The 19,457-nt window shown below is 36.1% G+C and overlaps 1 protein-coding gene across 3 annotated transcripts in view; it reads right to left on the reverse strand.

The window, feature by feature from the left end:
- Window positions 1-19,457, reverse strand: part of GPATCH2 (G-patch domain containing 2) — a 189,688-nt gene that overhangs the window by 54,991 nt on the left and 115,240 nt on the right. For all 3 annotated transcript variants that reach the window (XM_027774715.1, XM_014590651.2, XM_027774716.1), the window contains 3 exons: window positions 18,903-18,970; window positions 6,718-6,757; window positions 365-435 (listed from right to left, as the gene is read on the reverse strand). In XM_027774715.1, coding sequence (XP_027630516.1) covers window positions 365-435; window positions 6,718-6,757; window positions 18,903-18,970 — 179 coding nt within the window. The remainder of the gene's footprint in view (window positions 1-364; window positions 436-6,717; window positions 6,758-18,902; window positions 18,971-19,457) is intronic.

The raw sequence follows: 19,457 nt of genomic DNA on the forward strand, positions 1-19,457 counted from the left end.
TGCCCAATATCCCGGGGGAGAATGGAGGAGAAGGGATAGTGGCATGGCCATTGCCCCTGGGGGGTAATTTCTCACTTGACCTCTCACTATCTTTGTCTCTCTGTCCAGCAAGCACATATGCTCCAAGGCAAAAACCTCTTAAAAAAAAAAAAAAAAAAGGAAAAAAGAAAATGATATCTTTGTATTCATTACTAGTAATCCTGAAGTAGATTCTAATAAACAATACATAGCATATTTTAAACTTGCCGTTTTAGAAGCAATGGCAACTGAAACTACAATTCACCACACTCATATTGGCATAGAAAGAGGAAAAAAAGACAGGTGATTTAAAAATGAGAATGTAAATTGATTCTGAATATCTTACCTGCTGGCTGTTTTCACAGAACAATTTTTCTTGTGTCCTCTTTCAGCTCGATTATCTCTCAGAAGCTGATGCTATACAAAGTGTTAAGACAAAGTTGTAGAAACAAAATATTTTCATGACAATATTTTGCAAGCAAACACATCCTTCTCATTCACATGGACACTATTCTTAACTTGCATTAAATTACTTTTTTTTCTGACAAGTTTCTCTTAAAGCAAACACTATAACCTTTGCTAGAAATGTCATTGTCTCTGTTGCAACAATACTAATAAGAGTGCCAATCTAGTGCTTCCTTGGCGGCTAAGCTGTTCTCAGAGTCCAGTAACAAACAGAGAGAGGTGGAAGTCTAAAACTCAGTTTTGTTCCTGATTCTCTGCAGTAGCCCTTGTCAAAGTAATGAAACCTCTCTTATCAATAATAACCTCTGTCATTATATATAATTATATATAGCTGTGAATTTTTTGAGGCCCTCCAGTCATTTATGTTCACAAAAAATGAGCTGATAGTATTTTCTCTGTTACCTGTAGGCCTAACATGGTAAAGGAATATACTTAAAACACTCTTCTTCAAAGAAATTATTGGCTTGGAAATACATAATTAGAAAAAAATATATATTTGTTTGCCTCCTCAAAATGCCTTCCCATTCACTTCCCTTCACACTTGCCTTCCCCTAACTAATTGGAAAGAAGAAAAACAAATAGTCAATACTCCTGACTGTGTTCACTCAGACTGCGGCTTATCTTATTTACGCAGAAACATGATTATATGCAAGACTGGGTTAAAGAGAAGTTGTATAACATATTCGAAATTTACTCTAACAAAAATAAAAGTCTTAGCAGTAATAATGCAGGATAGGTCTGGGTTCTAATGCTAGCGGAGCCAGTAACTAAGAAGTCACTAGGTCCCAGTGACAGCTTTGCCTCTTACAAACTGCACAGTCTTATACAGACTCTCTTATACTTCACTCCTCTATAAACCAGCATCCGTTTATAAAATGGAGATGACAACATCTGTAAAGCAGTTGTGAGTATTAAGTAAGATAAACCAACCATATGAAACACTCAGCACTAGAGACTGGAATGTAGGAAATACTGAAAAAGTGGCTCAAATGCTACAATTATGATTATAGTTTACGAGTCTGGCTCAAGATGGATATTAGCTAACCTGTATCAATAATTTTTAGTGAGAGAGAACTGCTTAGAACTGTCCAATGACATCATTTGGAAGCAATTATTAGTTTATCTGACCCATCTTTGAGAAGAACAGATCTTAATTAGATGATGGAGAACATGGTGAGATCATTTTCTTAGAATGTTTCAAATGAGTAAGTATATTTCAAATTTCTCTTAACTGTCTATTTCTTTCCATCCCCACTCCCATCATCCCAGATCAGACCATCATTTTTCCTCACCTGCAAAAACCTCCCAAATGGCATCCCTAACTCCAGTCTTGCTCCCTTCTAATCCATTCTCCACACTGCAACCAGCAGGAACTTGCTAAAAGTAATCTGATTGTTTTACTCTCTTAGAGTACAGAGAACACCCAAAACTTTGCGCAAGGCTTTCATGGCCCTTCATAATCTGGTTACATCTCTAACCTCATCATTTATTATGGTATCTCCTAATCCTGAACTAAATTCCTTACTTCTAAATTATATATCCAAGCTATATGGGACTTTTTAGTTTGGGATGTGTAGCTTGCTTTTACTCATCTCTGGCCCTTTGCTTCAGTTATTCAACTTGTCTGCCTTTGCTGAGTTCAGCACTGGAATGTTTTCAATGTACAGTAAGTATTTATTGAATGAATGAACAAATGAAAGAATAAATGAATGAATGAATGAGATAAAGAAATAGAGAGTATCTGATATGTAGCTGGAGTTTTATTTCATTATTAATTACTACTTACAGAAAATAGCAACCATTTATCTTAAGTCCATTAATCTGAAAGTGTTTCAATTTGGAAACACTTCGTACCATGAACACTAAATTGTTTCAGAAAATTAAAAAAAAAATTGAATTACTTTGGTATTTCTAGGTCTAGTGCCTTTTAAAAAATTGTATACAAACCAACATTTGTGACACAGATAGCTAGAGGTAAGATGATCAGTCTCTACCTCCGTCTTAATCATAGTAGTTAATTAACTTGCCTATTTTACGATAAAGACATAAAAGAACACCGTTCTTGAGGTTTATGTTGAAATAATACTCAGGCCAGTTGATGGCATCGTGGTTATGGCAGTTGGATCCCACATGGTCAAATGTACAGTTCAAGTCCTAAATCTGGAGGTTAAAGAAACACGACTGGTACAAGTTCACAACCCTGATAGGATGCAGAAATGGAGGAAAAAGGATTATGGCATGGCCATGCCCCCATAGGAGTGCTCTCTCTCTTTCAAGTATACACATCCTCTGGCAATTAAAAAAAAAAAGAAACTCAGATTTCTGGGTCATGAATCTAACAAGTTAATAGACCTAGATCTTTTAAAGGGCAAAGATGAAAAAAATTAGTCTGGGATGTTACTAGAAAAACAGAAGATATATATTTGTATTTAAAAGATTCCCAATAAAAATAACAAGAATCTTTGATCACTGCTCTAGTAAGTAAGAGTAGCCCGTCAAATTTTGAAAAATTCTTCATTCTTGCTATTGATAATTCTTTTTTTAGGACTCCTATCAGTGTCACAAGTGAGGTCACTTTTCAGGGCTCTGACTCGATAATGTCAACTCTGATTAAAAATAGAACTTCTGAATATGGTGCGAAGTGCTTCTTACCTTCCAACTTTCAGATTGCTGGACTTAGGCCAAACGGAGGTACAATTCCCTTATTAGTGACCTGCAGATGTATATTAAAAAATGACTCATGTAAGAATTACATTAGAATCCATAAACATAAAACCTACGTACACATTTTTTTTTTTTAATTGCTGAATTACATCAGGAAGAGGAGAAGTGTTCCTTGTGGATAATGATTTTTTACCGTTAAGGAAAGCAAGCTCAGAATTTCTGTGACTATTCATATTACTTTTACGAGATTATTAAAGGTCTCAAAGCCATAACACAAGGACGAAGAAAAGAACAGAATTCTTTTTCATAGAATCCTGATGTGCATAAGGCATTCAAGCTCAGGAGCGTTTCTATTGGCAGCTACTTGTCAGGTAACTCTTTAAATGTCTGTGAAGTGATTTCAAAATCTCTTCACATTGGGACCAGCAGTTAGCATAATGGCTATGTCGCTGAACTCCCATGTTGTTGCCTGTGGTTTGAGTCTGGGACCTGGTGGTTTAAACTCACACCAATCGTGTGTGTGTGTGTGTGTGTGTGTGTGTGTGCGTGTGCGTACCCAAGATCCCAAGAGGAGACTAGAGGAGAAGGGATTGTGGCGTGACCGTCCCCCCTGGGGGGTGATTTCTCACTTTCTGTCTGTCTCTTTCTCTCTCTCTCTCTGTCTTTCTGGAGAGCGCATGCGCCCTATTGCGAAAACCTCTAAAAAAATCTCTTCACATTCAACCTTTCAATGTCCTCAACATTAAAAGGTGAACTAAGTAATATCTAAACTATAATCTATGACTTCTTAAGATACTTGTAAACTTAGTTAAATTATCAAGAATTCAGGAATGCAATGCCTCAAATTTAAAAAGTAAAAAAGAAAAATCATATAGTTGCCCCTCTGACATTCTCTTTTACAGCCTTTATAGTGTCCCTCTCTATGGTTTTCTCAAACATTTAATAACATAATGTATATAATGCAATTACTGCCCCAGACTCTGCCCCAGACTACAACTACTTCAGGGAAAAGTTTATGTTTGTTTGTTTTTGTTTTGTTTTATTTTTACAAAATCTTCTTTTTGGTAAAAATAGAATGCATCCTAAAATAATAACTGATAGCTAAATTATTTAATCAATGTGTAATGACGCTATGATCGCTATGCATGGTGTAAAAAGATAATGGGATTTAGCACTAAAGAAAGGCAAGAAAACTCATAAGATAGGGGAAAGTAGTGAGGGATGTTTTTTTAAAAAGATACAGAGTTATTATTATCATGTCTTTATGTTGCAAAGCTGTCATAAAAAAATAAAAGGTGATCATGCAAGCTAGTAGTCATTCATTCAACGATATGATGAAGGGTAGTATTCTTCTTTATGGTACTGTACTTCATCATTTGCATGTAGGTTTTACCATTCATTCTCTGGGTTATAGTTAGGCCTAAATTCACCTAGGAAATCTTTATCCCTCAAAGCATAAATGGTGTGTGTATAGTTGATTCTCTTTATTTGCTGATTCCATATTTTGAATTTGCCTGCTAAAATTTATTTGTAATACCCAGATCTATACTCTTGCGGCTCTTGCAGTCATTTGCAGAGAGGTGCAAAGTGGTCAATTTCTCGTGGTCTGTCTAGGGACCTTCTATTTTTGTTTTGCATTTTTGTGTTTGTTTGTTTGTTTGTTTTTCTCCTAATTTCACTGTTTAAGAAGGCAGGCAAGCATAGTGCTCAAGTGATGTCTAGTGTGCTGAGCACAGGAATGCTATGACAGGTCTCCTGAAGGAGACACAAGTCAGATGAACTTTGTTCAGGCAGAAATTATATAGTGCTGTTGGCCATGAAGTCAATGTCAATGAAGCAATGAGAATATCTATCTTTCTATATGAAATAAGTTATCTTTAAACAGAAATACACATAAAACAAGGCTATGTGTTAATCAGTTGATGAGGACACTGTAAACAGAAGCTTGAAGGAACCTAACCCTGTATTTCCCTTATCCTAACCCTGTATTTCCCTTGAAGCATTGGTTCAGTATTCAGCGATTTAGTGTTTGAGTTGACTTTGCAGGATGTGACTATCAGAAGTAATAAGAATTGACCCTATTTTAATAACCTATTGAGTAAAGACAAAAATTTGAAATGATATATCAAGGTTTAAGCAAAAGACTGATTTGAATGTTGATCAAAATGATTACAAAAATTTAAAAGTATAGTTAACTTTCTTCCTTATAAATTATTAGCTATTAGTTAATTTTGAACTACAGAATAAAGCTTGGTTAGAAACTACCTGATAGACCACATTCCAAAACACAAGTTTATAACATTACTTCAGTATTTCTCTAATTCCTAAGGGTAGAGCATTAGTTTTAAAAGATTATATTTTGGGATAAAATACATCCCAATGCAATTTAACACTAGGAGCAGAATCTTACTGTAAGAAGAATATAAACCATTTGCGAAAGCATAAAATCTAATTTTTGCATTCTGAATCATAAATAAGATAAACACATCATAGATGTAATTTAGCCTATTTAGTTAATTTCTAAAACCATAAAAACAGTGGCACATATTCTATTATTAATGGGAGAAGTCTCTTTATATCACTCACATGGAAAAAAGCAATAAAAATTTGTTTCAACTAAATTCAAAAGATATTTTTCTTTTACGAGGCTCATACTCAACACCTTTGCTTTATAAGTAAAGAGGAACTATGCTGTATCAACCAACTGTGGACCTGTTGCCCCACTTACCAAAGCAACCATCAACAGAGTAATGTTAGAATTACCATCCCCAAGCACAACTCTCTTTTTATCTTCCTAGCCCTCAAAGAAATGATCTCCAAAAATATGGGGTTTATCATTGCCATGCATTTTAAAGATGTATTTTCTTAAATATCATATTTTTGATACACTTAAAAAATAATGATCCTTTGTAACAACAACAACAACAAAAAAACTTGAGAGGATGCAAGCCTTAAAATGTACACTCTTAAAAGCTTATCACAAATTTGAGCTCAAAATTACCTTTGCAGCTTCAGAGAGACAAATAATACATTCAAATGACAAAGAAAGTAGACTATTTATAAGTAAAAATAACTGAAGTGAATGTCAGGTTCCTGTTAAGTCAACTAATCATTGTGCTGCCATGTATAGCAATAAGAGATTGAAGAAATTAATGTAGAGATATCATGTAACCTCATAAGAAATTATTGCCACGTCCTACACTTTAAAGACAAAAATATTCTCTTGTTGGCTGATCTTACGTTTAATGCAAATTAAATGTTTAAGCATATGTTTTGTTTCAGTGCCTTAACTTTTTGAGAGACAAATACAAATAGTGAAGTCCTACCGAGGAGTGAGTTCCAGAACCTTCCCAAGGAGGTCACGATGTGAGCGGAGGAGGGCAGGAGGAGAAAGCTCTATGCTTATGGAGGATCGTTCATGTGGTCATTGCATTAAGCCCTGGCCTTTAAAATAAGCTTGGGACTTGCATCCTTTCTCATAAAGCTGATCTACTACCTTGAAGGGAGATCAGATCCTTAAATATTTGAAAGAGACTAAGGCACTTCCTTTTGGATGAGAGTGTTCCTTACCTGGCCATGCTCTGGTCTAGCCCCAGGGCTACACCAATGGCTGCAGAAGAAAAAGAAAAGGAGTTAGCAGGAACCTCACTAACTAAAAGCACACACACTAGCATGATCCATCTGCGTGTACGCTAAGAAATGTATTTGCCACCAGCAGCGGAGCCTTAAATATGCTTTATTTTAATGGATATTTGTGTGATTCAAGACTTACACCAATTTTGACAGAAATGTAAGTGCGTATAACCCAGTAATTTTCAATTTAATAAGCAAACTGAGTTAGAATTACATTTCCATTTAATTATGTTAACATAAACTGCTGGGACTGTATTCATTTTATGAATCAATTCTGGTTATAAAATCTACAAATGCTATCATTTACCACAACTTAATTATAACATCATTACAACAAATTATAACCTTTTTGATGGTTGACGTTATTAAAAAAAAAAAAAGGTAAAAATACAAGAATATTATACTTTCTGGCTCTGCCCCCAGGAACAACACAAAAAGTCCTGCTCTGGAGCTATGTCCAAGAACCTGTCCCTTCCACACTGACAACCTCAATTTTGCCTAAGAACAAGTTCAGCAATAACATGAAAATCACAGACATCACGGCACAGTTGAAGCTTCCCCTCCTTACGCTACCCACTCTACCACATTGCCTTAGTTTTCCTAGGACTTTTAATACGGATTTAGTTGGTGATACTGTTCAACAGGAGTTAGCACTCACTGTGTGCCATGGTCTCCGGCAGTACTGTGCATAAAAACTAATTGGAGACGTCAAGAACTGGGAAAATGAGAGAGAGATTATGACAAATTAACTAGTACAAGCCTACAATCATAATAAATGACACTAATGTTACTACTACGCTGCTTAGGATTTCAAGAACAATAATACTAAGGACCTCAGCGTACTCAGCATTCTTTAGACACATGGCATGTACTTGATTCCATCCTCTGAAAAAACATACAAGGTTATTCTCATGTTCTGGATGCAGAAATAAGGGCTCATGTGTTAGATAACGTGCCCAAGGTGGGGTTTTTCTTTTTTAAGGTTTTTGTCATACGGCGCATGTGCTCACTCACGAGAGAGACAGAGAGAGACAGTGAGAGTGAAAGTGAGAAATCACCCCTTGAGGAGGATGGCCACATTGGAATCCCATCTCCTCTGTTCTCCTGCTGGGATTTTGCCCAGTGTGACTTTCATGCTGCCAGATCCAGAACTCGAACTGCGGTCAGCCATGTGGGAGTGTACAAAGCCATAACCACTATGCCAACTGCTGGCCCCCCAAGGTGGGCTTTTACCATAAGATGCTACAGGAAGGCAAGAGGCTTATGTTGAAAGGTCACATTTCCTGGTACTCTCATGTTCTCTGGCCTCTATAGTACTAACATTGGAAATAAATAGCCTCTACGTTTACAGAATTTGTATCTGCTTGGACAGTAACATTTCTCAAGCTCACAGACAGTGATGATCCTTGGCAGGTCAGATCCACTACTCAGGTGGGGATAGACAATGATATTAGTAAACTATGTCTGGCTATTTACCAACCAGAAACAAACTATTCATTAGACTTCACCTGACAGACTAAGATATTTACCCTCTGCTATGGACTGTGCTTTGCACTTTGAAGAAAAATATTTTAAATGAGATGAATTCAAATAGTTTAAAAACAAAAACCAAGTGGCCAGCAGGTGGTATGGTGGTTAAGGTGCTGGACTTCCACATGGCCAATGGTAGTTTGAGTCCTAGACCTGGCAGCTTGCTTTCTCATTGTGTCCCTCTCTCTTTCTCTCTGTCTCTCTCTCTGGTGAGCATACATGCCCTATAGCAAATAAAATAAAAAAGAAAATAAATAATCCTTCAAAAACAAACAAAATAAAAAGATTGAACACAGCAGTCTCTTGCCTCATCTATCTTGACTCTTCACTTACGTCAAGAGAAATCACTGTCAACTCTTCCAGTCTTATCTTTTGGTTTTTAATGCTATTTTCCTAAAGAATATGGTTATAAGTTTATGATTAATTTTAGATATTAAGGATTGACATCCTAGTACCATAAATTTAACTCATTTCTAACTCGCAACTCTCTATTTCCAGTCATATCACCATTTTTGATTAGTCAGTTATGAAGACAGTCATTGTTACAACTGTGCAAATACTTTTCTGTGGCTGAGCTCTTCTGTTTCTCCTAAAGCTGACGTCTACATTCTTTGTTCCTTTTGCTATTTTTCCTATGTACCCACAGCCATCTTAATTAGAGCTGTCACATCCTTATCACTGTTAATTTTTAAATACTAAAAACTCTGAAAATACACTCATCTCTTATTCCTTCCCCTTAAACAATTCCTACAGATCAGCTTCCTAAAGTCCTCTGTCCAGCCGGTCTCTCCCGAGCTGCCCTTCTCTACCCCTGTCCTGGAACTCCCTTTGCCTTCTTTAGATGTTCACATCACTTCTCTCCTTTGCTGGATTTCTTGTTTCTTGTATCCCACGGCATCTTGGGTAATTTCCGCTTCTTGCCGAAGCACTTAGTCAAACAGTAATTTTTTTTTTTTAAGTGTATTTATTTCTCCCACAAGCCAGAGACAGAAAGAGAGCATCTCTAACAGGGTCTCCACAACATAATCCACCTCCAGCCCTCAGCCAGGTGAAGCTGATCCTGGGCAAAAGTGAGCGAGTGCCCAAAGTATTCAGGGAGATCTCCGGACTTGAACTGGGAACGTGTCAGTCAGGGAATGCCTTCTAGAGCATCACATTTTACTTACTGCTGTGCTACCATCTGGTCCCTGAAATAGTATTTTGAAAATGCATGCAGAATACATTGTTGGAATCGATTCTTTTTTCCTCTTTGTTTTCTTTTTCACATTCTTAGTTTTCGATGGACCAATCCAATACTTATTCCTGTTCCTCTGCATATTTTCCTCTGGATGCTTTTAGGAATTTCTAATCTCTCTAGTAGTGGGCCTTGCTAATTGACTGTGTTAGGTGAGACCTATCAATCTAGAGACCTGTGCCTTTCAGTCTGAGAAAATTTTTCACTTTTATCCTGTTTCTTTTCTCTCTCTTCCTGAGACATCTAGTAATTAAATGTTGGATTTTCTTGATTGATTTGCTAGTTTTACCTTTTCCCTCCTAAAATTTCTTAGTCTTTTTGTTCTGCTTGCTCGGTAGTCTATAGATTGTCAAATTTTTATTTTGAAATAATTATAGACTGACATGCAGTTCTAGAAATAAGATAGAGATCATGCAGTTCTAGAAATAAGACTAAGATCCCATCACCTTTCCAGTTTCCCCAAATCACATTTTGCAACACTATTAGGTCATTGGGAAACTCACTACATATTTTTCTATGCAAAAGTGGGTCATGACTTTCCCCATGACTCAGTATAATATGATATCACAATTAGGATATTAACACTGGTACAGTCCAGATACAGAACAATTCATTACCAGAAAGAACCTTCAGGTCACCCTAACAACTTCGACCACTCTAACTCTCCTATCAACCTCTATCAGTCCATTAGCCTATTTTTTTAAAAACAAATTTGTCATTTCAAGAATGTCATATAAATGAAATGAGACAATATGGAACCTGTTTGAATTTACTTCTTTTTCCTTAGTATAATTCTCTAGAAATTCAAACAAGTTGCTCCAGATATCAATAGTTTATTCCTTTTTACTCTGAGAAGTATCCCACTGTATGGATGTATACAGTCTGTTTAACCTTTGACCAATAGGGGGACATCTGGGCTGTATCCAGTGTTGGGCTTTTATGTATAAAGCTGCCGTGAACTTTAGTGTACAGGCTTTTGCGTGATAAATATAGTTTCGGTGGGAATCAATGATCAACAGTTCAACGGCTGGTTGCTAGGGTTGCTATATGGTTATAGTTTCAGGAGAAACTGCCATCAAAAACTTCCTGAACAGCTATCCCATTTTACAATCCCATCATCGGCATTGATGTTGTTGTTACTTTTTACTTTAGCCATTCTGATAAAAGTGTGGCAATAATACCTCCTTGTGGGCTTAGTTTTCATTTTTCTAATGGATGATGATATTGAACATCTTTTCATGAGCTCATTTGCTACTTATGTCTCCTCTCTGGTTAAGATGGACATTCATGTCTTCTGCCTATTTTTTAATTGGATTACTTTTTTGTACTGTTAAGTTTTGAAGAGCCTTTCATATATATGTATACACACATATTAAGAATTATTTTTAACTTTATTTTATTTATCTATTTATTTATTTTAATTTGACCAGAGAGGAACAGAGTGAGAGAGAGAGGGAAAGTGAGGAAAGCAAGCTACCAGGTCTCTGGGACTTGAATTGTGGTTGGCCATGTTTGAGTCCAGTGCCCTTAACCACCACCCCACCGGCTAGCCCAGACTTTATATATTTTAGATACTAGTTTATTGCTAGATATGAGGCTTGCAAATATTTTTTTTCATATTCTGAAGCTACTTTTCACTTTCTTGTCTTTTGCAGAAGTAATTCTGAATTTCATTGAAAAGGCAGATTTTTTTTTGCACGTTTGTAAATGTCTGCTGAAGGCCCAGCATATATGATTTCCCCTTTACTAAAGCCTAGACACTGTTCTCATTTAATCCTTAAACCACCCCAGGGAGTAGGTACTATGCCTGTTCTGCAAATAAAGACAGACTCAGAGAAATTAAGTGATTTCCCAAACATCTCATTACTAAGTAGTGGAACCGGAATTGAATCTTAGGTGTTCTGATTGCAAAGCCCATGCTCTTTCCAGTCATTATACATGTTTTCACCATTAGGAAAGCAAAAGTTGGTGAAGGGAGGAAGGCTAGTTCAAATACCAGAGTCTCTATGAATGAGGGCAACTGAGGAGGAGGACGTGACAGAATGAACCTGGAACAAGGAAGCCATTTTACCCAGGAGCAAAGAACAAATCATCTGAAGAGGCAATGATATAGTAGGGATATGGCCTCTGTGTCCTATCATTTATAGCAGTGAGAGGAGGCTGGAGGCTACCTCCTCTGGCTAGCCTAACTCTGGCAGATTTACATGCATTCTCTTCTAAATTCTCAACATCTTTACTTGTATCTTAATTAAAGCAGTTATAAGCATATGTTGTAGTTGCTTATCTATTCTACTAATTAATAAGAGGTCCCTGAGTAAAGGATAAAGATAAAAATAACAGTTGGACCAGCAGATGGCATAATGGTTATGTTTTTGGACTCCCACATAGTGGACCACAGTTCAAATGCCGGACCCAGCGAGTGTGTGTGTGCCCAGAATCCTGAGGGGAGAGTGGAGGAGAAGGGATTGCAGAGTGGCAATCCCTCCTATGAGAGTGAATGCTCACTTTCTGTCTGTCTGTCTCTATCACTCTGGTGAACACAAGTGCCCTGTAGCAAAAAACTCTCCCCCCCCAAAAAAGTAACAGTAATAGTAGTTGTAGAAAATGAGGGAAAATTAGTACCAGAAGCATCAGTAAAAGCCATAGCGCCGTTCCCTAAATTTTAGGTATGTGTTGAGCACCATACTCATAGCCATACGTGAATTATTTCATTGAATGCTTATAACCTTGTGAAATAGTCCTATCATTAATAAGATCACAAAGCTATCAAGTGCCAGAATCAGAATGTAAACCCAGGCACTCTTATTCCATTCCTTGTGTTTTAACCAAAATTCCCATTCATTGCCTTCAATTAGTGGGTTCTCATGGTTTTTATTTGGAGAGAATGGGCTGGTTTTCTATTGTTTCTTTCTTTTTTTTTTTTTTTTTTTTTTGGTGTTCCAAAGCCTTGGCATAATATCTAGAAAGTTACCTAGTAAATTTTCAGAGAAGAAGGAGCAAGTAAGGAAATACTGAGGAAGAAGTGTCCTTAAAAGTTTAAAATTTATTTAAAGGTAAAGGAGGCAAAAGGAAAAAAAAAAAAAGCCTTGAAAGAGAATGGATTCCTTGGGGTATTTATTTACATTGGAGCCATTCCAGAAGGGGTTCACAGGGAGAGTAAGGCTGAAAATAATGTTTAGGAGAAGAGCAGAGAGTAGTCTGAAACTGATCAACTGCTGAAGACAGCCTGGCTGAGACACAGGCGAATGGTTCAGGTAATTCAGGAGAACTGACTTTGGTTCCCAAGTTCAGTTCTCTCACTAGGAAACAGAGGCAGTTTAGGCATGACAAAGAACCAAATGTGATATATATTATTTCATTTCATCCTCACTACAGCCCTGTTGGTAAGAGGAAGGGCCATCCCCTACCGTGTCCTCACTACAGTGGTCTTTCAAGTAGAGAGATTGTAGTTGGTAAGGCAGTGGAGTGGAAGGTTTTTTTTTTTTTTTCTTTTCTTTTTTTCTTTTTCTTACCCTTAGCAGGACTAGAAGAAAAATCCTTAGGGGAGAAGGTATTTTTAAACTAAAATCTTTGCAAATGCAGAGTTCCATACCAATTCCCTCTCACTGTTCCTTAATCCTTTTCCCCCACCCACAGTGCTGAACTGCAGGTGGCAGAAATGTATAAGATTTCAATGGAAGTCAATTAATACTACATCCAGGCAAAAGGACAGAAGCAGCCTCAAGATTCTTAATCTAGGAGTCCTAAAATATACTCTTTAGAAAGAAAGAGCCACTGCATACACATTTTTACTGTGAGAGGTAATTTTGACTTTGGGGACACAGAAGCCTAATTTGATTAGGCTTAATGGTGGGTCTTGTGTATATAAAATTATTTAAATCTGTGTTGTCCAATATGATAGCCACTAGCCTTACGTTGTTATTTAGATTTAAATTATCATTAAAACTTCCGTTTTTCTGTTGCATTAGCCATATTTCAAGTGCTAATGGACATGGGGTTCAGTGGAAAATTAGAATGGGCGGTGGAGATATAAAACATTTTCATTCTTATAGTGTCCTCTTGGATACCACTGATTTAAATGGATCATCACTGAAAATCTGAAATAACTTTAGAAATGGTATGCATTTATATTATACCTTCATACTATACTTCTTCTCTGTAAACCATAACTGTATTATTGGAGACTTTTAAGTATGAAGAAGCACAGGACAGAAAAGGCGGAGCTATCAATAAAAATAGATGACAAATTCCTAAGGTAATAGTCTATCACTTCATTGATCGAGACATGGAAATAACAATTAGGACAAGAGGATAAAGTATTAAGAAGACATATGGCTAGGTAAGAACTAGATCTCCTTAACAACCGCAACTGAAGATGCCAAAAGATTAAGGCACATGCATCAATGCTGAAATTAACAGGGAGTTCGGGCACACCAAGTGAGCACATAAATAAACAAAAGCCAACTGAAACCTGAGGTGGCTTTCCACTACCCACTGGACAAGGAATCCTTAGCCTGCTAGGCTTGGCGTCATCTGGTCCTTGCCTAGCCCCCTCAAGTCCTATCTCATATGACACTGTCTTCCATCACACTCTGGTGCTCAATCTGTGTAAGCATTCTTTTAGATTTTTGAATACAGAATGCGTTTATTTTCTCTGCTTGAAATGCTCTTCTTACTACCAATTCTCTTAGTTCCTAGGGACCTCACAAGTCTTCCCTTTCTCTATGTCTAGTTCAAATTCATTGTTTAAAGTTCTTTCCTTCTTTACTGTATTTAGTTCAGCATGTCATAATGCATTTATGTGTTGGTATACAATTATATATACATTTATGTGTATGCTTACTGACGAATGTCTATTATCTTTATTAGATTCTATCTTTTTAAAAAATATTTTTGCCATAGGGTGTGCATTGCCAGAGAGAGACAGAGAAGGACAATGAAAGGGAAAGTGAAAAATCAGGCCACCACCACCACCCAGAGGGGGATGGCTCCTTCTCCTCCTCCATTCCCGTACTGGGATTTTGGGCACACATGTACATGCGTCCAGCATGATTTTTGAGCTGCCAGGTCTGAGACTAGAACTGTGGTCGGCCATGTGGGACTCCAGCACCTTAACCGCCACGCCACCAGCTGATCCTAGATTCTGACTATCTTGAGAACAGAGATTATGTCTATCTTGTTCACTGTCCTATACTCAGTGTCTAGCACATACTAGGTCCTATAAATATTTTTTAAATGAATGACTTGAGATGTGGGACAGACTATACCAACTATAGTTACCATTGCTATTCTATTCGAAAGTGACGGAATGAGAGAGCCTGGGGTTGGGGAGTCTTTTCAAGATATTTCGGAGCTCTTTACGAAACAAACAAACAAAAAAACCAACTTTACAATTAGGCTCGAGAACCTCATTTGAAACTTCATTTCTTTTATTGAACAATGGATGTAAATACAGGAAATTCAACCTGGTGTGGTTGCTAAATCAGAAAGATCTAACTTTGGATACAGGCTGTGACACTTACTAGTTAGATAAGCTCCAACAATTTTATTTTCTGAGTCTCAGTATCTTCCTCATTTATAAAATAAAATTAGTCTCTTTTGGAAGTAGAAAGCCTAAGTAAGACTAACCACCTGGCACAAAATAAACATTAATTTCCTTTTCCCAACTGTACACAGTGGAATATAGTAAGATGTAAATTTTATTCTGTGAGTTTTGACATGTAATATCTATAAATGTCAATAAAGAAACTGATGCTAATAGGTGCGACTTACAGGTTTGCTTGTTACCAAACCCATAATAGATGCTTAATAGATCTATTTTCTTTAATTGACTTTTAGCTGAGTGAAATAGAGTATGTATCCTTAAAAAGACACACATAAAATGAGGGTAGGATGCCTGCTATGACTACTTCGGAGCACTAAAAACATTAAAAACAGTGGTCCATATGAAAATATTTTAAATAAGAAATTTTATAATGTAAAGTATCATCTCATTATTATTTTGAAATGTCTTATTCCTAATTTAATCATCTTTCAGTATTTTACACAAATACTTTGTAAAAATACATAAGGACTGTTACTATACTTATTCCATAACTAAATATTGAGACATATGTAAGCTAAATGACTTACCCAAGGGAATCACAGTAAATCAGAGGAGGAATTGATCCATTGTATCTTATTTATCTCAATCTAGAGTTAAGGCCACTTTCGCTAAAGCAATAGATGCTAAATTTCAAAGGGTAAAAGTATTCCCAATGAACATAACCTTTAATCTGGGCAAATCTTGCTTTAAGCAAACTCGATATTTACACAAAAGATAAAAAAGGGGGTGGATATTTGCTTTATAAAAGAATTCATCATCGGATTATGATGAGTTACTCATTCACATTTAAAGTATGTTTGATTTACATACAACTCTTCCAGTAAATATCCTGTTCTGAAACACTAAATAAAAGCAAAATAGAAATATCAATTTAAAAGTCAGTTAATAGCCACAGCTGTTGGCAGTGCAAGGGGCAGGGTGCTGTAGTACAAGGTTGGGGCATCATGACAGGCTGGGATGTGGTTCCGGGATCAACCTAGATAGGCTGGGCAAAGTGGCATGCACCTGCAGTCCTAGCTTTAGAAGGCTGGGACAGAAGGGTGGTGATATGGTGAGACTATCTCTCTCTCTCTCTTGCATAAAACCAATTAATAAATCATAACTATTTCTACTTAAAAATAAATATACCAGAAGAAGGAAAAGAAAAATTCAGGAACCATAAAGGGAGATTGAGTTAATAAAAAGTAACATGTTAGCCTTATATATATCTTTTTAAAAGGGGGTCATATAATATTTTTTTACATTTTAATATTTGTAGTTTTAGAAACTCAAGAGAGTAGTTAAATGTGAATTTCAAGACTCAGCATTTTATTTTTATTTATAAATTAGATGCTAATTTCTCAGCTTTAGCTAGAGTGAGGCTCTTGTCACATTTAGTGTAGCTCTCTGGTTATTTTAATGACTATTTCATTCATCTGTGCTAAATATTTCCTATTAAAAGTAATCTATCATATATTAGTAACTAGTCTTTAAATATAGTAATATGTTTTGTGAGGAAATAATTACTATTGAATATATGGTATTTAAAAAAATTAGTACCACATTGTTATTTTATTGAAATGATGACTTCTCATACTTAAGATATTCATTTCTCACTATCTGTTTAAAACATACGTTAGTTTACCTATAAAAACAAGACGTCATATTCAAACAAGGGTGTGGCAAAACTGACTGTTCCCCAAATTGCTCTAAGGAATATTTTTTAGTAACTGAAATTATTATAAAACTTTATTTTTAGAGAAATTCTCCTCTCCTTTATTGACCTGCCTACCCTCTTCTCATATATAGAACTGAAAACTTTCGGTGACATGAGCTTTTCCATACGGAACACCATGCTGGCTGTTTTTCCACTAAGTCTAAAAACATCTTTTCTCCTTCCACAGTTTAGTACCTCTGTTTCTGTTTATGGTTTTTTTAAATTTTTTTCTCCAAATTAGTCGTTTTCAGGCTACCCCACACTGAACTATGCTGTGTAAGCATTTAACTACATGAATTAAAAACTGAAAAATTCCTAAATGTTACTGTGTTAGAACCCGTCAAATATCCTATTTATTAAAATCTATTTTTAAGTTTGAAATTCTAGCAAGTGAAATTATCTGAAATATTCCTCTATCATTTGGAGAAGATATTCCAAAGCATATTGACAGAGACGAATCATTAAGTCAACGAAAACAGTTGTTGCTTACTATCCTATTAGAAGCTTCTATTTAATGACTATTTCTCACTATTTTTTACAGATACTTTATGACAAGTTCTGAAGAAAACTACAGAAAGGATTGTACAAAATCAGCTAATATATGATTTCCTTATACTCCTAGGCAAGCGTGAAGGGGGAGTATGATGATGACAAATAATTCACATAACACTGAAGAGTGAACCAATTTAATTTTCAGCTGGATTACCTTACCAGACTGAAGATACTGTTTCTTTTTTTTTTTTTTTTTTTTTTGAGAAGTTTTCGCTATAGGGCACGTGCACTCGCCAGACAGACAGAGACAGAGAGACAGAAACCGAGAAATCACCCCCCAGGGGGGATGGTCACGCCGCAATCTCTTCTCCTCCATTCTCCTCTCAGGATGTTGGGCATACATGCACACACACCTGGCATGAGTTTTAAGCCATTGGGTCCAGGACGCAAACCGCGGTGGACTACGTGGGAGTCCAGCGACATAGCCATTACGCTAACTGCTGGTTCCCGCAAGGGGGAAACTTTTGTAGGCTGTCTCTGACAAACAGAAAATGCCTAGAGACAAAGATTTCTTATAAACTGGTACCTACATACTGGAAGCTGTAGTTTCAAACTGCTTCTAGGGAGAAGCATTGAAGCTAAAAGCCCTGGAAGGGTATTATAAATATTAAGACTTCTGGCATGGACTTGTGAAAAAAAAAAAAAAAAACAAATGAAACAAAATAACAGAAACCAAATAAATTTTTAAAGAAACCTTTCTGATACCATTTTGTTATACTTGAACAATAATTTCTATTTTGTACTTGTTAAGGAGTTGACTTAAAAAACTAGAAATTGGTAGATCCTAATATGACTGCTTGCCAGAAAAAATTTATTCAATAATTAATTCATATCCTCCCACACTTTATGGCCTTCTCAATTTCAACTGAACTCACAGGAAACATCTCTATGGAACTAAGTAAGATACATAACTTATTTAAATGTTTCTAAAAAAAGATATATTTAGAAATAGAATTAGCACCCCAAAATTTAACCAATAATTTATCAAAGTCAAAGCTCAATTGCTTATTTTTAAAAATTAAAATAAAGTCATTTCTTCCTTATGTTGCTAGATGAAAATGCGTTCTAGTCCATCCACAGCTCTTTAATATTATTACCAAATGCTAGGCAGGAGCAGAGAGTAGAAAAAGAATAACAAAACCACTCCCTCTTCATGTTAGTACTTTGCAAGGGTTGGAGCAGGGAGGAAGGACAGAGGATAGGAGAGTTTGAAGCTACTCAATGCAATGAAAATTTGAATGTTTTAAGAGATTACATGCATTTCAATCATGCATAAATTTCAAGTTTTATCCCAAATAAAAGAAAAACTATTTACCAATCTTTATTTAAAAATTTGTCATGAGTTTCATTTAAATTCTTCATGCACTATTGCCTTTGGCATAGAATATTTAATCTTTCTGAAGATAAGTACAGATAAAACCACTATACTCACAATAGCTACCAATTTCCCAAAAGAAATAAGTAGAATATTCCAATAAACTTATATAAATACAATGAGCACTCACTCATGGTGGTGAGAATCAGGGGAAAAGTGAACCATCCTCTTGTTACTGACGGGACCAGGAGTGGGCACCTGAAGAGAGATTTGAAAGCAAAAGTAAGCCACAGATTGGTTTATAAAAAAACACTCAATGGTGGGGACATCGCTATTTGAGGACATTACTCTAAAATGGAAAGTACAAGATTAAATCTTAAGTCTAAGGCAAAATTGCATAAATCGAAAGTATGATTTAATTCCTGGTAAGAAAACTCTACTTGCTTCGGTCTGGTGTAGTTCTTCTACTACAATTTGGAGACTATTTTAAAAGAATTTTTATAGTAGTATAAACATCTTTCCTAAGACACAGACTAGGGACTCTTAGATACTGTCCAACTGGGCATATATATTTAATCTTATGTGTAAACAAAAGGTTTCATTAAATTAGTGTTGAGCAGGTGGTGTTTGTGAGAATCAATATTTCCGTGGTTAGTTTCCAAATATGAGTACCATATATTATAATGTACACTTAAAACGCTTTCAAAAACTTCGATTGGGGCAGCAGTAAATAGTCTTTTTTATG

The sequence above is a fragment of the Tupaia chinensis genome, unplaced genomic scaffold (assembly GCF_000334495.1).
Source record: "Tupaia chinensis unplaced genomic scaffold, TupChi_1.0 Scaffold000473_1, whole genome shotgun sequence".
Lineage (NCBI taxonomy): Eukaryota > Metazoa > Chordata > Mammalia > Scandentia > Tupaiidae > Tupaia > Tupaia belangeri.